General features: G+C 39.5%; 2 protein-coding genes across 4 annotated transcripts; one reads left to right on the plus strand and one right to left on the minus strand.

Annotated features, from left to right (window-relative positions):
• The first annotated feature begins 796 nt into the window (after positions 1-796).
• Positions 797-8,353, plus strand: ENOSF1 (enolase superfamily member 1). Its single transcript, XM_026841441.1, is given in 7 exon segments — positions 797-868; positions 2,323-2,404; positions 3,109-3,128; positions 3,536-3,682; positions 4,287-4,326; positions 7,876-8,068; positions 8,230-8,353. Coding segments are annotated over 7 exon segments (678 nt in total).
• A 2,509-nt stretch (positions 8,354-10,862) lies between these two features.
• TYMS (thymidylate synthetase) lies at positions 10,863-19,773 on the minus strand. Of its 3 annotated transcripts, none has more exons than XM_026841609.1 (6): positions 17,590-18,637; positions 16,863-17,013; positions 15,448-15,549; positions 14,084-14,259; positions 12,601-12,672; positions 10,863-11,936 (listed from the first exon to the last, which is right to left on the minus strand). In XM_026841609.1, exons 3-6 carry the CDS (start codon positions 15,467-15,469, stop codon positions 11,799-11,801), a joined length of 408 nt encoding a protein of 135 aa, XP_026697410.1. In that variant the 5' UTR covers positions 15,470-15,549; positions 16,863-17,013; positions 17,590-18,637; the 3' UTR covers positions 10,863-11,798. The 3 variants fall into 3 exon arrangements, with proteins under 3 accessions (XP_026697410.1, XP_026697409.1, XP_026697408.1); XM_026841608.1 differs by lacking the exon at positions 16,863-17,013 and adding an exon at positions 19,023-19,773 and having other exon boundaries at positions 10,868-11,936; positions 17,590-17,764; XM_026841607.1 differs by lacking the exon at positions 16,863-17,013 and having other exon boundaries at positions 10,868-11,936.
• Between the last annotated feature and the right edge of the window lie 6 nt (positions 19,774-19,779).

The raw sequence follows: 19,779 nt of genomic DNA on the forward strand, positions 1-19,779 counted from the left end.
AATTTTATGTCATACTTCAGTCAGGTTGCCAAACAATTGCTATTCTGCATGGATTCAGATATAATGCTCATGGTAAGTCATCTTTCTTTCAAAGCTAGGCTTTGATACTCTCCACTCTTCCTAATCCTTGAGCTGTCTCATCAGTTTTGGTAGGAGTAGCTCACTCATTAATATACCATCAGCCTGTGAGACTAAGACAGATTGGAGGGACAACCATAATGATGTAAACTGGAGAATGAGTAGAAGTTGTTTTCCAGTGTTATTTGATATTTATGCTTGTTCCTCTCCAGAAATAGCAAAATGGCCTGCTTGGAATAAGGAAAGGAGTGAGCTTAAACAGATCTGTACCTGATGTAAACCATTACTCTGCATCTCTTAGAGAATGGGAAGAGGACTGTGTGAGATGAAGCCTGTTGTTTGCTAGCATCTTCTCATGTGTTCCAGGAGCACAAAGCCAGATAGTCGGTTTGTGACAGACATTGGTGACTTTTTGCTATATAATTCTGTGTCTTGGATTATCAAGGAGATTGTGCTGTTCTCTGCTTCTTCCAGGGATTTACCTGGTTTGCAGTTCTCTTGCAATGAAATAGCTAGGAAGAATGGGAAAGGCTTATTGAACAAAATTGATCTATTTGATTAAAATTATGGCTTTCAAGGAAAAAAAAGAAGTCAAAATACTTCCAATCCTTCAGTTTCTTCAAAGAACATTCTTTGATGTACTATTTAACAAAATCATCCTCCATTGACTAGAACACAGCTTGACTTGAAATCAACCTGATCTGCTTCAGAACAGCAAATGTTACAGCACGGATATCCGGCTTATACAAGATCCTCTGTCTGTCTGGGCCACTCAGAGCAGCAATTAAAAGTTTGAATGTTTAATCTTATAATAGTAAGATTTTAAATGACATGTGAAGTGGGGAAATGCTAACAGACAATAATCAGTTCTCACTCCTTGCTCCTAAATACTTAGAAGTTCTGCTGGATTGAGCAAAAATATAACATTGCAGATCTATTTGGGGAGGTAAAAAGCAGGCCTAATGCCATTTAAGTAATTTCCACAATAAGGCAGAGTGTTACAGTCCTGTCTATGGCTAAGGATATACCCAAGGAATATTAGTATTGAGAACAAGGTATTAAGGTAGAAATGGAAATCTCTTTATGTTGCCATATTGTGTATAACAGTGAGTTTGCATGAGTGCAGCTGTGTTGGTTTAAGCAAGGATCTTATGCACGTAGAGATACACAGGAGAATGATATGAATTAATCGAAAGTGTGATCATTAAGAGGGTTAATGAAAACACAGAAAATCTGTGCTTGGATAGCTACATTCAGAAGCACAGTGCCTTTGACCTGCAGTAACTTCATAGATGAGAAATGAGGATGTCTCCTTCACAGAAAACATGAACCTCAAAAGTCTGATAATTGCTGGTTTCTTCTATAACTTCTGGTTGCCTTGGCTTTGAGGGATACTCTGTCAGCAGCAGAGGGCCCTTAGCTTCCTTCATAAAGCAGCATCCTTAATGCTAGAGAGAGTTGCATGTGCTTGTTTTTCTGTAAAATATTGTGAAAGCTTTGGACAGTTAATTGGTGCCAGATTTAGTTAATACAGCTGGGATTTATCTTCTGGGAAATATATGCCTTGGTATATCTAGAAACAGTGTCGCCAAGTCATGGCATGTTCATACCTGGACTGGAAAAATTTACTATGTGTTACAGTTAGCTGGGTTGAGGATTTTGGTTCAGCTGGATGTTATCCATATATTTGATCTCATTTTCTGATGTTTTTCTGCCACCTCCCAAGAAGAAATAAAAAGCTTATTCTGAAAATGTGTTAAATTAATATTATTCTAGATTCAGTGTGATATTGTTATTTGGAGATGTATCATTGCTTGCAGTTACATAAGTCTTGAGAGAAGGCTGGACAATATACAGTAAACACTTGTATTGAGTGTTATTCTTCTGCGTTTTGTGCTTTGAACAGATGGATTAGACGTAGTCTAACTCTTCCAGGTCAATGATATGGGCAGTGATGACTTTGCTTCTGTATATCTCTCAGACACTTCCCCCGTCTACTACTGCATAATGCTGCATTGCAGGAAAACAGTAATGGTATGGCAAAGCTGAGGGCTGATCACAAATGAAGATAAACATGTTTCCATTGATTTATGAAAAAAACATTGCTGTTTCATTTTCAGAGTAGAACGCATCTTACTCACAAGGGAAGAGTAGTAATAAGAAAGTTCTTTCTGTAAGACAGCGATGCTGAAATTTTGAATTCTAGTTTATGGATTCCAGTTTACTGCTGCATTAATCATTTAGAAGTGATCTATATCTCGTTCCAAATACACATCTAGGTTCAAAGTAAAGGTGGGTGCAGATCTGCAGAATGATATTTTCAGATGTAGATTTATATGAGAAATGTTTAGCCCAGACAAAATAATGGCAAATATCACTTTTTGCTACTATACTATATTATTTTCTATTTAAAACTATTAGATGAAATACCTCTCATTATATACATTTCTTGACAAATATTTTTTTCTTCCTTCTTCAAATCCTGAATAATGATGGCAGCAAATGTTGATATATATCAACAAAGAGCAGTATTGGACATGAAAAAGCAGAGGTATTACTAATAATTTTATCCTGTATATCTGTACGAGAACTTATGTTCAAGTCTGCAGGGGAACCCCACTTCCAGGATTGTCTTCTAGAAGATTTTAAATGCCTTTTATATCCAGGAAGGCTTCCAGAGGAAATTCTGTTAGTATTTTTTCACTGATGTTCAGCCAAAAATAAACTGGAAAATAAGTTTTTCAAATGAAAATATTTGAATGAAAAGGAATAATTAAATGGAAGTCACACACTTTGATTTGGAAATGTTACTGTGTTGACCACTATGGGCTGGATTCTTTGCCCCATGTGTTCCCTGACACCCCACAGCAGCTGACCTACTCTAGGTGCTGCAGTGCAGCATGGAGCTTTCATGGGATGCCATGTATAATGGAATGCTGAACCAGGAACTCTGTGAATACAGGATGGCAAGGACCCGAAGAACCTGCAGAGGAACTGTGGTGTCATTTTCAGATGTTTCACTTTTTGTAGGGAGAAAAATTCTCCCTTGTGTGGGAGAAAAGTGCTGAGAAACTCATTTAAACTACTACAATTTTTTTTTGTCAAGAAGCTTTTCTGCTGAAAATTTCAGGCAGACATGTCCATGTTTTAGGGTGCTTTACTCATGTATATGCTGCCAAGATATACTCATTCCCACAGAATACTCTGCTCTACTTCCTACAGCTCCTGATCTGCTTGCTTCAAACCTAGTCTGGATATTGCTATAGTCATTGCAACTCAGCCTAAGTGTGGCCAAAAGCACAATACAGACAGAATGGCAATTCCAGCTTTTCATTTCCTTTCTATTTCCTGAATTTCTACTTCATATCAATTTTTCAGCTCTCTTTATGAGAGTTGGACAAAAAAAAAGTCAATGGAATCCTTCAGTGTATTTGATTCTTATTTTCCTTATCCCCAGATGCTGGATGCAAACCAACAATAGGAAATAAAAGAAGCAATAGAATGGATCACTAAACCAGCCGAGTTTAAACCCTTGTGGATTAAGGAGCCAGATTTTCCAGATGAGGATATGTATGTCCAGATGAGACATGCCACCATTTCAAAGGTTGGAGAGTTGATTTTTTTATTTCAATAATAATGCAGTGACTCCAGTCAGTACTGTAGTGTAATGTTGTTCCTTCACATACTCAGAGTTCAGGCTGAATTCAGAATACCATTAAATGTATTTTCTACAGGATCTTGATGCCCATTCTGCATCTGTATTACCTTAAGTTTAAAGAAATAGTTTGTTTCTAAAAAAATACATAAAAGGACAGTAATACCTGCATGCAGAAGGCAGACAACATTTAGTATGAAATGTGAATGGACTTCTTTTTTTTTAAATGTGTGTTTTCCAGTGAAATTGGAAGTTTAGTTCAGAATTTGTGCTCCCAACACACTATACTTAGCAGCACTGTTAAAACCCCATATGTACAGTATGTGCATTTCTTTACTGCTCCACACACCCTGCTATATAATTCTTTACATTGCTTGTGGAGCAGAGAAAGCAGAAAAAAAGAATCAATAAAAAGTTTTATAATGTGTGTTACATTTTCTATAAAATGTGTAGAAAACAGTATACTGAATCAGCTGTTATTCCATCCTTTCAGTAATGCCGTTGAGAATTAAAAACCAGAAGCAAGTCTCGAATGTTTGTTATTTCCTTGCAGGCCTTAGCACTATTAGGAATTTGTGTGGCAAGCAGAGAACATGTGAGTATACGTATAAGTGCTTTGGGCTTTTTCCTAATTACTACTTGTTTAATACAGCTACTGCATAATCTTAGGAGCTGGTGCCAAAATTCCTTTGCGTTTCTCACTAAAGTTAAATACAGCTGAAAATTACTTGGTATCTATTTCAGCTATTCCCTACTAAGGTTGCCTCCCTTCACCTTATTTCCCTGGTTCATTCTTCCCACACATGATTTCTGTGAACCACATGGAAATAATTGATTTTTAAATTATTATTATGAGAGTAACTGCTAAAATTTCATATTCCTACATCAGTGAGAAATATGAAAGAATGCATGCATGATCGTGATTGCCCATATGAAAGGTAGAGAAGCAAGGTACAAAGGGTAAGCCCATGCTTCTCCGTGGAGCGCACTGCAGCTTCATGAGATAACGCAGATGACATCTGTGCAGAACAATGTAGGCTGAACAATGTGGTCTGCAGAGAGCTGCAGGGCTGCTGAAGCTGATACTCCCTATAGCCCAGGGATAATTATCACAGTTCCCATTTTGCTCTGTGGCTTTGGTGCTTAAGCGAGTTTTTTTGCTCAGCAAAGCAGCGCATGTTTAGGCATGACCTTGCAGTGGCTCTGTGAAAGAATAGTTTTTAGATTGGAGAGGTTCCTGGCTCCTCTTCTTGTATCAACTCTATTTGTGCTGCACTAACTCATCTGTAAAGATCAAAATCCCAGAAAACCATGCTGTTAGCCAGCTGTAGTTTATTCTCTCGGTGGCACCAGGAGCGCTGTCAGGGGTGCAGGGAGCGCTGGGCATGGCTGGCAGGGTGTGTCTAGGGCTGAAGCCAGGCTCAACCGAGAAGGTTCCCAGCCGAGGCCATGGTGAGGAGACAGCTCGGAGGGCAGGGTCTGGCCCAGTGACAGGGACCGGGGTCAGACACAGCCCAGTGACTGACAGACTGTCCACGTTCATTAAGTCAGACCCAGGGTGAGCTGGGCCATCATCCTGCAGTTCAGGGTCCAGATCAGCGAGGTCCATGGCTTGGCACAGCTACAATGTGATGGGAGATGGTCACACCTGGGAGCAGCTCATGCAGGGACTGGGGATCATGGCCTGAGCTGAGATGGTCCCGAGGGCAGATGGGGGTGGGGGGACACCTCTCATGAGGCTGGACAGGGCCAGCAAGGCCACTCCTGCCCTCAGTGCCCTGGTGGCAGCTCCCCCCTGGAGGCATGTGTCTTCCCGCCCAACAGAGATCTGGGCTCAGATGGCACTTGCTGAAGTGTGATTTAATTGCTGAGGAGGGTCGGGGCATTCCAGGAGACACAGATCCAGGGCAGGGACAGGGAAATGGGAAAGAGCCCCAAAGTGGCCCTGTGAAGGGTTCATGCCAGGTTTGTAAGGCAAGGCCTTGTACAGCCATGAGCCTGGTTCTGAGGTGCTGGCTTAAAGCTTGAGACAGCCTGAGATAACTGTCAGGGTGCCACACAGGCCAGCTGCTCCCAGGGGACCAGGATCTGCAGAGGTTCCCCGTGTGGGCAGCAGGGCAGAGGCCTCCCCGCCAGGCCCATCACGCCTCCAGTCAGGAGTAGGGTTGGTGGGGGGCAGTGGGGTGGCCCCAGCCCAGAGCACTGAGCACTTCCCTGGGGACAAGGAGGGGGTAGGCTGAAGCCAGGCCCAGGCCAGCAGTGTGTGTGTGAGGTTCAGGATCAGGCCCGGTGGGGGGAACCAAGGTCAGACATAGCCCAGGGTGTGTCTGGGCAGGGCCATGGCAGAGCACGGCCATGGTCACAAGGCCAGTCTGGGCCATAGGTCCATGACCAGACACGTGCACACCTGTACCGCAGCTGGAAGCAGGCACACCCGCAATGCTGCCCAGGCAGAAACTACAGCCCATGGGCAGAGAGAGGTTGTGGGCCCCAGGTGAGACTGGTCAGGGTGAGGCCTGTCAGTGCATTCAGTGCCCTGTCTGGCCTTACGAGGAATTTGGCTGGTATATATGGAGGTATTTTATAAGGTTGAAACTTTCCTTTCCCCCAAAGAAACTCATTTCTAGCATTAGTAGTAAATCACTGCCATCAGCTGTATTTAAATACTTTTCATATGAAATATTTTTAATGAGTCCAAAGACCAGAACTAATTCTCAGATATATCATAAATAGCAAAGTGTCAGTAGACAGGCTGGTACCCTTTAGAATACCAGTCTCCAATCTAAATTGGGGTTTTTTGCATCCATATTTTTCTCAGGTCTTGACACAAAATCTACAGAGCCAAACAATGTGAATTAAATTCTCGGTTCTCTGCAGCAACTGGACAGAACAGTGACTGCATCAGCATAGTTTCTCTGCTTCCAGTTTCTCATGCCAAGCCCTGCTACCAACATATTTCATTGTACTTCTCGTTCTCAGCTGTTGTCTACCAGTAGATGGGACACAATCTGGGGAGGGGAGTGCTTTATACTGAACATCTATTAGAATGGATTTGAATTACCCATTAGTATAGCATTGCTTTACAAAGTAAAGGCCAGTCCTGAGTACTGGCTTTACTTGGTGGTTTGTATAGCCTTTTTTCTTTTCACTATAACATCGGAGAACCACATAAGCATTTAATGTATTTATTCACAGAATTCCCCTGCGAATAAGGGGAGTACTATTATCTGTACTACAGACATGGAAAATTAATGTGAGGCCTGAATTGTGTGAACAATTAGCCAAGCTCCAGACAGGAAATCTGGTAGCACAGGTAGAAATTGAATCCTGACTCTTACTCAAGTGTATCTTGTCTACAAGGCCATCTCTCATGTGGCTGGACTGGTCTGCAGAAGGAATGATTTCCTACAGCAGAATCACTGCTATATTCACTTTAGCTGTCTCAAATGGGAATAACTGCTCATTCACATAGGCAAGTACATCCCAAAGTTATGCAGTCCTGAGCATGCTCAAGTGGGGCTAACAGTCCAGTCCCCAATGTACCTCAAGTCCCTGCCTGGGGGACATTGTTGGGTGACCAGAGGGGGGTGAGTTTGCTCCAAAAGGAGTCTAAATCCTGAAAAGATTTTGAGGCAGTCTGTGAGGCAGTTACCTGGCAAAGCGCCTGATCAGTTTGTACCAGCATTACATAATGGTTTCACTTACAAACTCAGCTGCTTTTGTGTAGGTCAAGCCCCCCTCCTTGTCCTGGAATGAAAGAGCCATTTTCACTTGGCATTTTTGCTTCAATTTCACTTATGCTGTTCAACATCCAGTTAAGGGGTGGTAATTTCCAAACTCATTCTAGCAAGACTATGTCATTTGGCACACAGTGATATTTTTCAGTGTACCTCAGGTCATTGTGTCAGATGTAGTGCTCTTAACATTACAAGTATAAACGGATTATTTTTAATACTGGCAACATCCTTGAAGCTCATTCATATTCTGATGTGATCTCTCATTTAAATGAAGTAATTAAAATAATTTGGATTTATTGAGACACACAGGAGGGACACTGTACAAATGATTTTATATGAGTTTCCAGCAGCTCTTGTAATATGTTAATTTGGGAGACTTCAGGTCTTTTTTTTTTCTTCCCTTACACTGGCTCAACAGAGTGATATTTAAACCGCTTCTACAAGCTAAGGCCTTGAGTTATCTCCAAATTGACAGCTGAAGGCTGGGAAGTGTTAATGAAAACTTGTCTGTGCTGCTGATGGCCAAAAAGTTCCAGAGTAAGATTCTGCAAAATGTAGCAGCAATGAGACAATCCTTCTCTCCCCACCCTCCAAGCTAGTCTGACCAGTTTCTTCAGCTGTCATGCTTGTGATTTCTAAGCGTAAGCTTACATGCACTGCTATAATTTTCTTTGTTTCATCTCATGCCGTAGGGCTGCACCAAAGTGCTGTGGATGTCATGGTACTGGGCACTACCTTTTTCTAATATGGACTTGGAAGTCTCTGTGAATTAGTCCAGCACTTGATATTTTATTATATCCCAGTATCTGAAAGCCTTCAAAGCAGGTTAGTTATACAGATTACTCCAGTAGCAATTGCCTATGGTGATATTTTTTATTCTTAAAGATGTTGCTACATGGTAGTCACAGCATGCACTTGTCTTGTTACCTTATAAACCCACCTGTCTGTGGGCTACACAGGGAAGTTATTAGAAGTGTGGATTCAACTTCAAGCAGGTGAAAGTGAACAGTTGGTGGATTTGGTAGAGGCACTTGGAACCTGGGCTCTATTCCATATTCAGACACTTCACAGATGCCAGTCACTGGCAGCAAACTCAAGTCAGACTAATTAACAGACTATTGATCTCAATGGCTAATCAGGTGGGTGTTAGTCTCAAAATTCAGAAACAGTTCCTTCTTTTCTGATCCTTCACCTATCATGACCAGGTAACTAATATTCTTTCTGGTATTTCAGTAAGGCCACTTTTGCAATGTATCATAACACATCAAAAATAATATGGGTTATGGGAGCTCGTCTAAGAAGCTAGAACATAGAGGGAGTTGACATTTGAACAAAGTAGTAAGAAAGTTCTTTGCTATCTCCAAGTCGATTGAAGTACCCTTGGAACGTGGGGAAATGACAAAAGGATGCATCCAGAGGAGGAGTAACGGAAGAGAGGAAACTCTTCAGGGCCAAATTGTGAGTTGTAATGAGTGTGGCAGTCAGCAGAATAAATGGCAAGGACTCAGAAATGCTATGGACACACAGAGCTCATAAGGAACTGACTTCTAATGCCACCTGCACAGCTTTATTTTTAAAGTCATCAGCTGAGGGGTGCAAGGGACAGGGAGCTGCAGGGACAGCTTGCTTTAGGAAGTCCAAGAACACCCCTTTCTTTCAGTAAGCCTATGTGTTCCTTTCACAGCTTCCCACAAGGATCTAACAATGTCCCATGTTTTGTCTAAAATACTGCTCTGAATACAGTCTGCAGTCATACTAGTCATCTTTGCAGCAGTGAACAGTCTTCCTATTCTGCAAATCAACATTCCTTGAGTACCTCCTAAGTCTATATATTCAAATTCTTTGAATATTCATATTTTTTCTTGAAATCATAGAAGTCTTATGCCTATTAAATATGTGTCTTTGCACTTTTATTCACATTAAAGTCTGCTGTGTAAAGATTGTTTTTATATCTTTCTGATCTTTTGAGCAGCATAAACCTTCTTGGACTTCAAGGTACAAGCTTCATTTCAACAACTCCTATTGGTAGTAAATTGTGCTGATAAAGGGGAACAGTGAAGTTGTAGTTAATTCCAATACTGAAAAGCAGTAACTCTTCCAGAGTTATATATATTGGTCCATTTAAGTATCTACCTATGTCCATACTCCTATCCGAGAATAGACCATTTGTCACATTTCATAAAGGTAATACTTCAAAGGGTTTTTTAAATTTTCCTTCTGATGGGACTAACTGCTCTTTAATTTATGAAAGGAAGTAAATGATTCCCATTCTAAATTCTTCTCTTGGCTGGGTATTCATGTCCTGGTTAACTACACTGAGACTGCAGATTCCCACTAGTCAAGCCCTGAGGCCAACATTTTTTTTCACATCCTCTCTGGCTACACTTGCTAAAATGCCCTGCAGATTCCACCTCATCTGACACATTACATAAAGTGGTTTCCAGCAAAATGAAGTTAACTTGCTAAGTGTAGGCAGAACTGTAAGTGGATTTGCAACCCAAACCATTTTCTTGTACTTTCGAGGACTGTAAATATACTCAAGAACATTTAACTTATAAAAGTATGCAGATGGTAAGAAGTTGCTGACAACCTACAGCTGGGAGGTATCATTAATGCAGATGACACCTGGAATATCCAAACTAGGTGGCTTTAAAATTTAAGAATAGTCGAGGTGAGATTAAATTTAATTAGAAGGAACATGCGAAACGGCTTTCAGGTCTAGTAACAATGCTGCTACTATCTGCGAGTTCAGTAATTTCAAAGAATGTAAGACCCAAGTGTGGGTCTATAGGTTGGCTGAGTGTCCTTTTAATGTAGTCTCAGAAAAAGATAGGTTTGATCCTTCCCTGTATCAAGTTTCTCATATGATCTCAGCTGAAATAGCATGTAGTTTGATCATCTCTGCTCAAGAAAGATGGACTACATTAGATACTGAGAAGAGTGGCCTCTTCACATTTGATGTACTTACAAAAGGTAGCAACATGGTTTTTCAGCAGTTTTGTTGCATTGGGCTAAATGTCAGGAAAAAAGAACTTATTTTTGAGCGCATGATGTGGCACTACAAAAAATTTAGTCTGAAGATCAGTGATCAGTATAATGAGATTTGCAAATAATATTGATGCAAAATATGGTTTTGAAGGTTACAAAGTTTAAGAAAGATGCAATGCTCCTCTTATGCAGGTCCCTGAATGAATGGAATCAAGGTACACTGTTTATGAAATTCTTAGAATTGTCTCCAATTGTATCATTTACAGTATTTACCATTTACTGACTTCAAAAAATAATCAAGATTACTATTCATTTCTCTGTGTATTTGAATATGTATTTAATATGCTATGTCTGAATATTAACCATAGAACTATTCACAACTGAATTTCTGAAGAGGAATTCTATAAAGACTGAAGTTACTGCAGAAGTTGCAAGGATAAGAAGAGATGAAAGCTGAATTCTGCCAAGATTTGATTAGTAACCTCCGAACCGACAAATACTACTAACTCTAACTTTTACTATTCCAGGCTGCAAAATTAGTCCTTATGTTTGTGTGATCTGGTTTTACATGATGACAGAGAGATTACTGCTATCTGGTAACCTCAGTTTATAAATCAAACAAAGCTGTGGGTATCAAATTCATCATTCATGTAGGATTGGAGAATAAAGAAAAAATGCTGATACAGAGATGTTATGAAGAGATTGCATTTCAGGCAAGGTTCCATTAAGATCTTTCACCTTCCTCTGGTTCATCTATGAAGACCATGGCAAATTTGAGTTTGTTTTCCCTTGCTAGATCTCACCCTCCAAGATCCTAAAGTAAAATAGAATTTACCTTTCCTTTTCAACTCTTATTTACTGCTATCTATAAACAAACATGTAAATTAAATATGCATCATCCCTTCCAGATTTTTTTAAAAAAGCTTTATTTAACATATGCTCTTTAGAACATATTCAAAGAGTTCTACAACCTTCAAAGAATCCTCAATCACACATAAAATTTCTTACTTTCAGTACTAAATAAAGCATGTAAGCCAGTGCTACTCACACACAGCAACTGAATGGTAACAGAAGCAGCCAGTGGTAACAAACTGTAGAAAACTACTTCAGTAATTAATTAAAACTGGGTTAGCATCTGCATAGTACAGCAGGAATAAATAATCATCTGTTCTGTGTGACTACAGTATAATACTGAAGGCAGTTACTGGTGTACTAGTATCCATTTCTTTTTCAGTAATAAAGTATCTTTTTGAATTATACAAATACCCCATAACTTTCAGTATGGAGAAAGCTAAGTAGCTTAGGTACATTTCCACATTAATAGAACCTGGTTTATAGCATTAAACAGCCATCTCCATTTTAATAGGTGGATGAGGATTATAATCTTCAATCTGAAAGTCTTCTGCCTTAAAGTCACAGATGTCTTCAACCTTACGAAGAATTCTGAGTTTGGGGAAAGGTCTTGGCTCCCTCTGAAGCTGAAATAAAAACAAGCTTACTGTATAAAGCTAATACTTGGAAGGCAGAGATTTTGTGTTATAAATTAGGTCTCATTAATCTCAATTCAGATTACACTATGTAGATTTTCCCTCCACCCCGTGATTTATACTAAAAAAAAAAAATTGTAAAACATTTAGGTGAAATCTACTTTAATATTCTGAAAGAGAGCAGGAGCATCATTTAAAAGTGGATTCCCCTGAGCTTCCAAATGCACTGCAAGCATCTTCAGTTTGCAGAGCAATTCAGGTGGCTACAGAGTAAACTAAACTGGAAATTCTGACCCAGATGTGCATCAAATGTGCTGCAATTTCTCACAGGAACATTTGGGTCCAAACCAGTGACTAGTTCTCTGGATCATTTTGAACCATACAGATGGTGAAGATGTTCAGTCTGAGTTAAATCTAATCAAATAGAATTCTGGTTTGCTCTTACTGAAACAAATTACTTTGTGAAGAAAACATGGCCTTATTCAGCCAAATATTAACACTGATGAACTCTGAATTGTTAAGTTACCCTTTTCTGATATGCTACAAAGACATTTTATTTTGTATTTATCTGTACTGGGCAGAATGGTTTTCTAACTTTGTATTGGATAAGCATTATGAAGATAAAAGGATACAAGAATCCAGAATAAGTACTTACTTGAACTTTTAGAGGTTCCACATGATTCAGATATATGTGAGCATCTCCTAATGTGTGTATAAACTCTCCAGGCTGAATATAAAGGAGAATGCATGTGGTTTTCAAATAGTCAGGTTCCAAGAAAGCAAAACATTACAATACTTACAGTATTGATTCTTAACATCTTATATCTAGTGTGGAATTGCAGCTTCTGAACTGAACTGGATTATTAAGATATCCTTCCAAGCTTTGAAGGACAATATCTTCCCAGACTAATGCATAATTAATAAAAGATATAATGAAAGTTCTACTAGATTACAAAGAAAATTATCTCTGAAATCCTGCTAGGATAATAGCTTCAGTAAATGAATGGAGCACTACTGATCTGCTCACCAAGATGGAAACAGATGGGGCAGCAACATCCAGCTTTTCCACTCCACTTCTAGTAAGCAGGACTTGCCAAAACTGGTCTCAAACTAGTTGCCTCAGGCAGTACTAAACAATGTAGACAATTGTGGCAGTGAAGGTGTCAGTCACAAGCTAAATCCCAAAGCACTTACCAAGCATCCAGATGGGTTCTGCAAGCTTTTAAGTTCTGTGACTTAGCAGCCCCTGAGCAATCTAATTTAATTTAGGGAAGCTTTATCGGCTATTTTACTGGCCTCTAACCAATGTGGATCAGTCCTTGGATATATTATGCTAAAAAACACCAGAGTTGAGCGGTAACAGCTGCTTTATGGACATAACATAAAACTTCACTTTTTCTAGTACCTTGGCCTTATTTCTTAAGTAGGTCTGCAATTGATGTCCGATTCTTCTCTACTTCCCTATTTTAAGTTCCCCCTTCATATTCCTGGTAGCAGGAGGATCAGGCCCAAATGGCCTTGCTAGCATAATTTTTTACATGCTTTGAAGAAAACAGGATTTCACTTGTACAAGATTGTGGTGTACTTAAATTACTCTGCCAACTTACAAAATACAGCTCTGGAGTCAGGACAGTAACCTTTTCAGAACATACTACCACTCTACACAATCATCTACAACAGGAAGCAAAAAAAATACCCAGCTGAAATTATACATGGAAGTTAGGTGGGCAGAATATCCAAACTGGAACCTTGACAGCAACTGCTGAGCTACTGTTTGCTTCCAATAAAGAACACATGCTACAAAATTTAATCACTTCTATATTATTATCCCATAAGGACAAGTACTCAGTTAAGATTTCTAAGAAGTAGACTAGTGGAACAGGTCAGTTTTGACATGTTCAGTTAAAAAGACCTGCAGGATCTTGTCTGTTTGACCTGAATTTACATTACTGATCCTAACTGCCAATACAGACCAGAGGCAATTCACATTATATTCATGAGGCCCTTTCTTACACATTTTTTATCAAGATTTTGAATGGTATGTTCATTCCAGTTTTTCTTGAACATGACATGAAAAGTCTCATCTCTTAGTCTATCACTTCTCAGACAGGATTAAGTAAAATGATTAAATAGCCTACCTTTAGCCCTGTGACATGGGCAATCATGTATGTGAGCAGCGAATAGCTGGCAATATTGAAAGGCACTCCTAGTCCCATATCTCCAGACCTTTGGTAGAGTTGGCAAGACAATTCACCATTTAGAACATAGAACTGGCAAAGAGCATGGCATGGAGGCAAAGCCATCAGAGAAATATCTAGGAATTGAAGTACAAGAAGGGGGTGGAATATCATAAGAGCATTAGTGTGTTATAAATGTCAACGATGCAAAACCTGAAGAAGCATTTAATGAGATACAGTAGAGAGCGAAAATCCAACTGCACTATCGTTCTGTTGCTTTTTCTCATTTAAAAGCACCTGCTGGCTAAGCAATTAAGTCTGGGTCATGACAAGCTATCTCCTGGGCTGCATGACCAGAAGAGTCATAAACAAATATCCCACAGAACAGATTTATGCCATAATGCTGCACAGCAGTTTAGTTTCACTCACCTTGGTGAGAGAGTTGATTTCCCCAAAGGAAGACATTAAGAGTAAAATTAAGCATGTACCCTAAAGCGACTTCCAACTGCTTTATCTTATTCTCTTCCCACTGCAACATGCCTTTACTGCTTGTTGAGATATAAAAGTAATGATCAATAAAAAAATAATAATCAGAAGACAAAAGATCTTTTCAGTGTTTATTTAGAAGCGCAGATAGTGCAACTACAGCTTGCTAAGGAAAATTTTAACTAGGTATCTCCTGATATCTGAGAATGTTTAACCTTAAAAATAACAGCAACAGCATGTGGCATCCCCTTTCAGAGACACAAGTGGAAAATGCTGGGTGATTTTTTTTGTGCACAGATCTACTGCTGCTGAAGTTAAACATTCTCTGGCACTAGCTCTTATTTAGAGGTAACCCTACAGGGTGAATGGATATCTAGACAACCTCTGTTCAAGGAGATAATTACAACACAACTAAGATTTTTGTTCTATAGTTTTAAGATTATTTTAAGTTTACAATTTATTATATGGCTAAAGAAAAGTCATACTGGTGTACTCTTTTTTTTGTTTTTGTTTTTTTAAGCTTTTTAAAATAAGAATTGCTGTCTTTGAACAGAGGCCGTATGCCAAAGACACTGATAGCTAGGTACGTCCCTCACTTCAATCTGGAGAGAAAAACTTGCAAGTAATCGTTCAAAATTTTTGAAGTCTGAACGTAAGAATTAAGTAGAAGGAAAATCAAGTTTGCAAATCCTGGCCATTTTTACTGCATTCCTGGTAGTTTTATAAAGAATAGGAAAGGACACCAAATGGAACTGACCGCTGACATATGACTAGAACATGGTTTAGCATAAAGCAAGGTAATGTGCAACTGCATTCACTTGAAGTCTGATGTTCAATACCTTTGGGATTCCAAGCACACATAATGATTCTTCTGTCATCTGGATTGGTTTTGATTGTTTCAATCACTTTTTGCAACTGATCAACTCCTTGGTTAGAGTAATCTGTAGAAAGATATCAAATAAGATCTAAGCCAGATAGAGTCAAGTCATGGTATTTTTTTAAGCCCAACCCACATCCCACTGAAAAGTGATAACCAAATAACAACCTCTGAAGATTGTATTGTAGCTTTGAAAGTGACTGAATTTGTCAGTTGGCACCCTCCAAATGTAGGCTATTCTTGGTCTTCCTTAGGGTGCTCTAAGGCTTGTGAAATTCTCATGATAGTATTTTCATATGTCCCCCCATCTCTTTTGCATGCTTTGAGTACCTTTAGCACACACCGAAATAGGACCATTCCTATTTAGAACACTTTATTCCATGCCTCAACAACCAGACATTTTTAAAGAGCCAATAAGAAGTCTGCATAAACACTACATCCCAGGAAACAGAGGTTGCAATACAAAAAAAATTAATTGGACAAAGCATGTTATTTATCACTCAGGATGACTTGTTACCTAAATAGGACAAAAACTCTACTGGAATGAATGGGCAAGATATTACCACTTAGTGATTCATGGTATTTAAAGTAATTTGCCCATTGCATTTCTGGATTAAGATGCTTTTCTACATGTTAAACTTCCATGCTACAGTGCCCCTTCTTAAAAAATAAATTATCTAGCACTGACAAGGCCATGTATGAAAACTAAATTTCCATAGTATTCAGTGCCAGAAGGGAACTTTAATCATGTATAGCACAGAATATTACATTTCACTCAATGATGCTCACAGGCTAATTTTTAGGCTCAATACCAGTTATATAAGAAATTCACTGGAATTAACTTAACATTAGAATGGATTCCAGAATAAAAGAGTCATTAGTTGTTACTCATTGTTCTGACTCATGCTAGTGAATCAGCATGGCTGGTAACTAATTTTTTCTAATAACTCTTATTTCAAAGCAACACCAAATTATGGTTACAGGGAGACCCAAGCTGACAAACAAGGTAGAAATATATAACCACCATCTCAGGGAATTCTTCTGCCAGAAATACTATTCCAAAAGCCTTGTCAAATGGTTATGTGAGTTCCTTGAACCTAATTACCTATCCATTAATAAGGCAACTTAAGGAAATCTCTTAGTAATGAAACCTATGGGAATTTATCTTGTTCATTTTTTCTGTATGTTATGCCACAGACCTTTTAAGTTCAGGGTAAGTTTTTTAATGTGTCAGTTCACAATTTTGCATCATTTGTGTTAGCATAAAACCATATTCTGCCAGTGGTCAACATGCCAATACTTGGTCTAACATCTGTAACTACTATGAATTTAGAGACTGTACTGACAAAAAAACAAGAGGAAAAACTATTGACTTACCATGTTGCTAATCCAAGTTAAAAATCACACCAAAAAATAGGGACAATCTTTTTTTGATGGCAGTCCTGTAAATGTTTTCTGCAACCTCTCCTTCAGAGACTTAAAAAGAGCCCTCAAGACACTTCAGAGTAAGTTTAATGAACCAGTTCCACTGAAAATAATACCAACAGTTACTGCACCACATCATAACTTGTCACAGCTATTCTGTCCACAGCATCATCAGCTATGGATAGATCCTACTTCGTTCCAGCTGCAGAATGGAAAAATCTTTCTTTGCCACAGCCTCCAATTAATGTAGTGTACTAACGTCCATTCTTGCCAACACAATTGTATTTGTGGAAATTAGGACCCTGCATTGGTATTCAGAGGTGGCAGCATGTGTTCCACTGCTACCAAATGGAACTAGCTCATGATTCTGGACTGCAATAGACACACACTCTTCCATCTGTCAGTCACCATACCTGCTCTGTATCAAAGTAAAACAATATATGCCTTACGATTCATCTCTTCTACAAATACCAAACTACAGTATACTAAGCTACATCTTTCAGGATAATAGACTGTGTTAAAAAAAGTGGAATTAACCCTCTCAAACACTATTTATTCTGGCTTCCGGTTCACACTGCAAACAGTCCCTTTAACAGTACTCCATTCCAACCAGACTTCTGGAAACGAGGTGTCACAGTCATTCCACTAAGCAATCAGGATTGTATTTGTATGTGATTACCTGTGTGCATATCTTTGTATTCTGCTCCAAAGTGCCTCCACTGGAAACCATAAACTGGTCCCAAATCCCCCTCCTCTCTGGTGCTGAAACCCTGCTTATCCAGGAACTCCCGTGACCCATTAGCATCCCAAATCTTCACACCTTTTGCAGAGAGCTCTTTGGCATTTGTAGAACCCTACAAAACACAGGCAGTAAGAAGTCTACCTCCTAATCCCAACACAGAGAGCATGATCTGAAACAGCTGTATTAAGCTTTACTAGTCTACAGTATTTCTCCACTTATAAAGGATGAATGGTCTGATTGATATACTGGGTGAGGTTCTTGCACATGGACAGAAATGAACTGAATAAAACTTATGAGCAACATATTAGAATGAAGTTTGAAGAGCCATTCTCCTCTTATTTAACTTAAAATACTTCTTCGTGAATGCACAAACAGTACAGCCTCAAAGTCAACTGGAGTGTATCATTTCATATGCACATTTGTAGAGAATTTACTTTACAGGTGGATAAAAACAGACAAACAAAAAATTTATGGTCTAAGCACCTCTCTGCCAAGCTACCTATAAAGAGCTTAAGGCCTTAAAAAACCTTTTGTTAAAATGACAAAAATTACAAATATGACAAAATCACCAGAGAAATTTCACTGAATTCTGAAACATGTCGAAATCAGCACACTCAAAAATCCAAAATAGAAAGTGTTCTGTTTTGGGGAGTGTCTACGTTTTTGTATTTGAAAAAAGATAGATACTTTAAAAAAATGAATTCGTATTTAAGTCCTGCTATCTAGCAAAAGGTTAAATAGACTTTCCCATACCTGCACTATATCACAACATATAAAGGAATACTTACAATGTAATGTATTATCTACAGTTGAATTTTAGTATTCTAACTACAGCTATTAGCTCCATTAGATCTCAGGGTTTTGTTACTAAAAAGTCTAGCGTTTACATCAGTCTTACTTCACTCCACACTGCTTGCTTCTGTTCAAGTCAAGGCCAGCTACCTCAATATTAAAGAGCAGGCCATTAAACTGCCTACGGTATACTTCATATATATATATATATATATACTTCATATATATACTTATTATTTCTTATTCAAACACTAATAAAAGAGACTGCACTAGGCTTGGTAACTATGGGGTATAGTCAAATCAGCAGAAGCCCTCACTATTTCAGGCTACTTCCCTTGAAACAGAAGAAAACCTTCTGTTTGGTAACAATGCAATGGAGTCCACTAAAATGCACAGGATGTCGAACATAATGGCCTTCCATGTGTAGTCAAAACACTAGGTGGCTGCACTTCCTCTGTTCTGTCTTACGAACAGGAGCATCTACAGTTACCCCAAATTCTTTAATCCACTCCACACTAGCTCATTCTGTTGATACCACTCTCAGGCACACCACCCACTGAGACATCCAAATACCAAACCTTGATAAACCATAGCAGCTCTTCCAGCACTCCTTTCCAGAATACCCGCTTCGTTGTGAGCAGTGGAAACTGATCTGAAAAAGAGTTTCAGTGTCAGAGGTGACCAGCAATTTGCCAGGCTGAACCAACTTTGTTTTTTCTCCACAAACAGTAATGGCACCCACCATCTGACATTCAGAGGTTTGGATATTAAGTATGAGTTGGGAAACGATATGCAATTTTCATATTCAGATCAAGGAAGACAAGAATCTGACTTTTATTTTCCTGGACAGTGGGGGGAAGATGAACTATCTGTGGGCACCTGGATGAACTCTGCTATGAGGACATCGTGGTGATGCGTATGGACATATTTGTAAGCATTTGCAATGGAAAGTGGAAGCTTAAGTTAAAACTGTTGGCAAATCTATTTCGCAAACATCCTTTGTACTATGCTTGAATGGTAGGAAGGAGCAGGACAGGCTATCTCAAGATCTAATGCGTTTTTAAATCAGCTCGCAGTTACAGAGCCGGGCCAGGCCTGGCTGTTGGGCCGAGGGAGAGGAGGGGTCTGAGCCGCCGCAGGCTGCCGGGCAGGGAGAGGGTGATGGAGCTGAGGGGACGGACCTAAACGCCTCCACAGGCCCCAACAGCGGGTCCGAGCCCCGGCCCTGAGGGGGGAGGCCTCTCTCGCAGCGGGCCGGAGCGGGACAGCCCCGGGAGGGAAGATGGCGTCACTCCCCCTCCGGTGCAGGGCGGCGACCGCTGGAGCCGCGGCGGG

Source organism: Athene cunicularia, assembly GCF_003259725.1.
Source record: "Athene cunicularia isolate RWA chromosome 2 unlocalized genomic scaffold, athCun1 chr2_part1, whole genome shotgun sequence".
NCBI lineage: Eukaryota > Metazoa > Chordata > Aves > Strigiformes > Strigidae > Athene > Athene cunicularia.

What these genes read in the sequence shown, in the direction of transcription:
- TYMS (XM_026841608.1), bottom strand. An exon ending in CCCATGTCACAGGGCTAAAG is followed by an intron (nt 12,673 to 14,083) that starts GTAGGCTATTTA and finishes CTTTATATTCAG; the next exon opens with CCTGGAGAGTTTATACACAC. An exon ending in TGGAACCTCTAAAAGTTCAA is followed by an intron (nt 11,937 to 12,600) that starts GTAAGTACTTAT and finishes TTTTTATTTCAG; the next exon opens with CTTCAGAGGGAGCCAAGACC.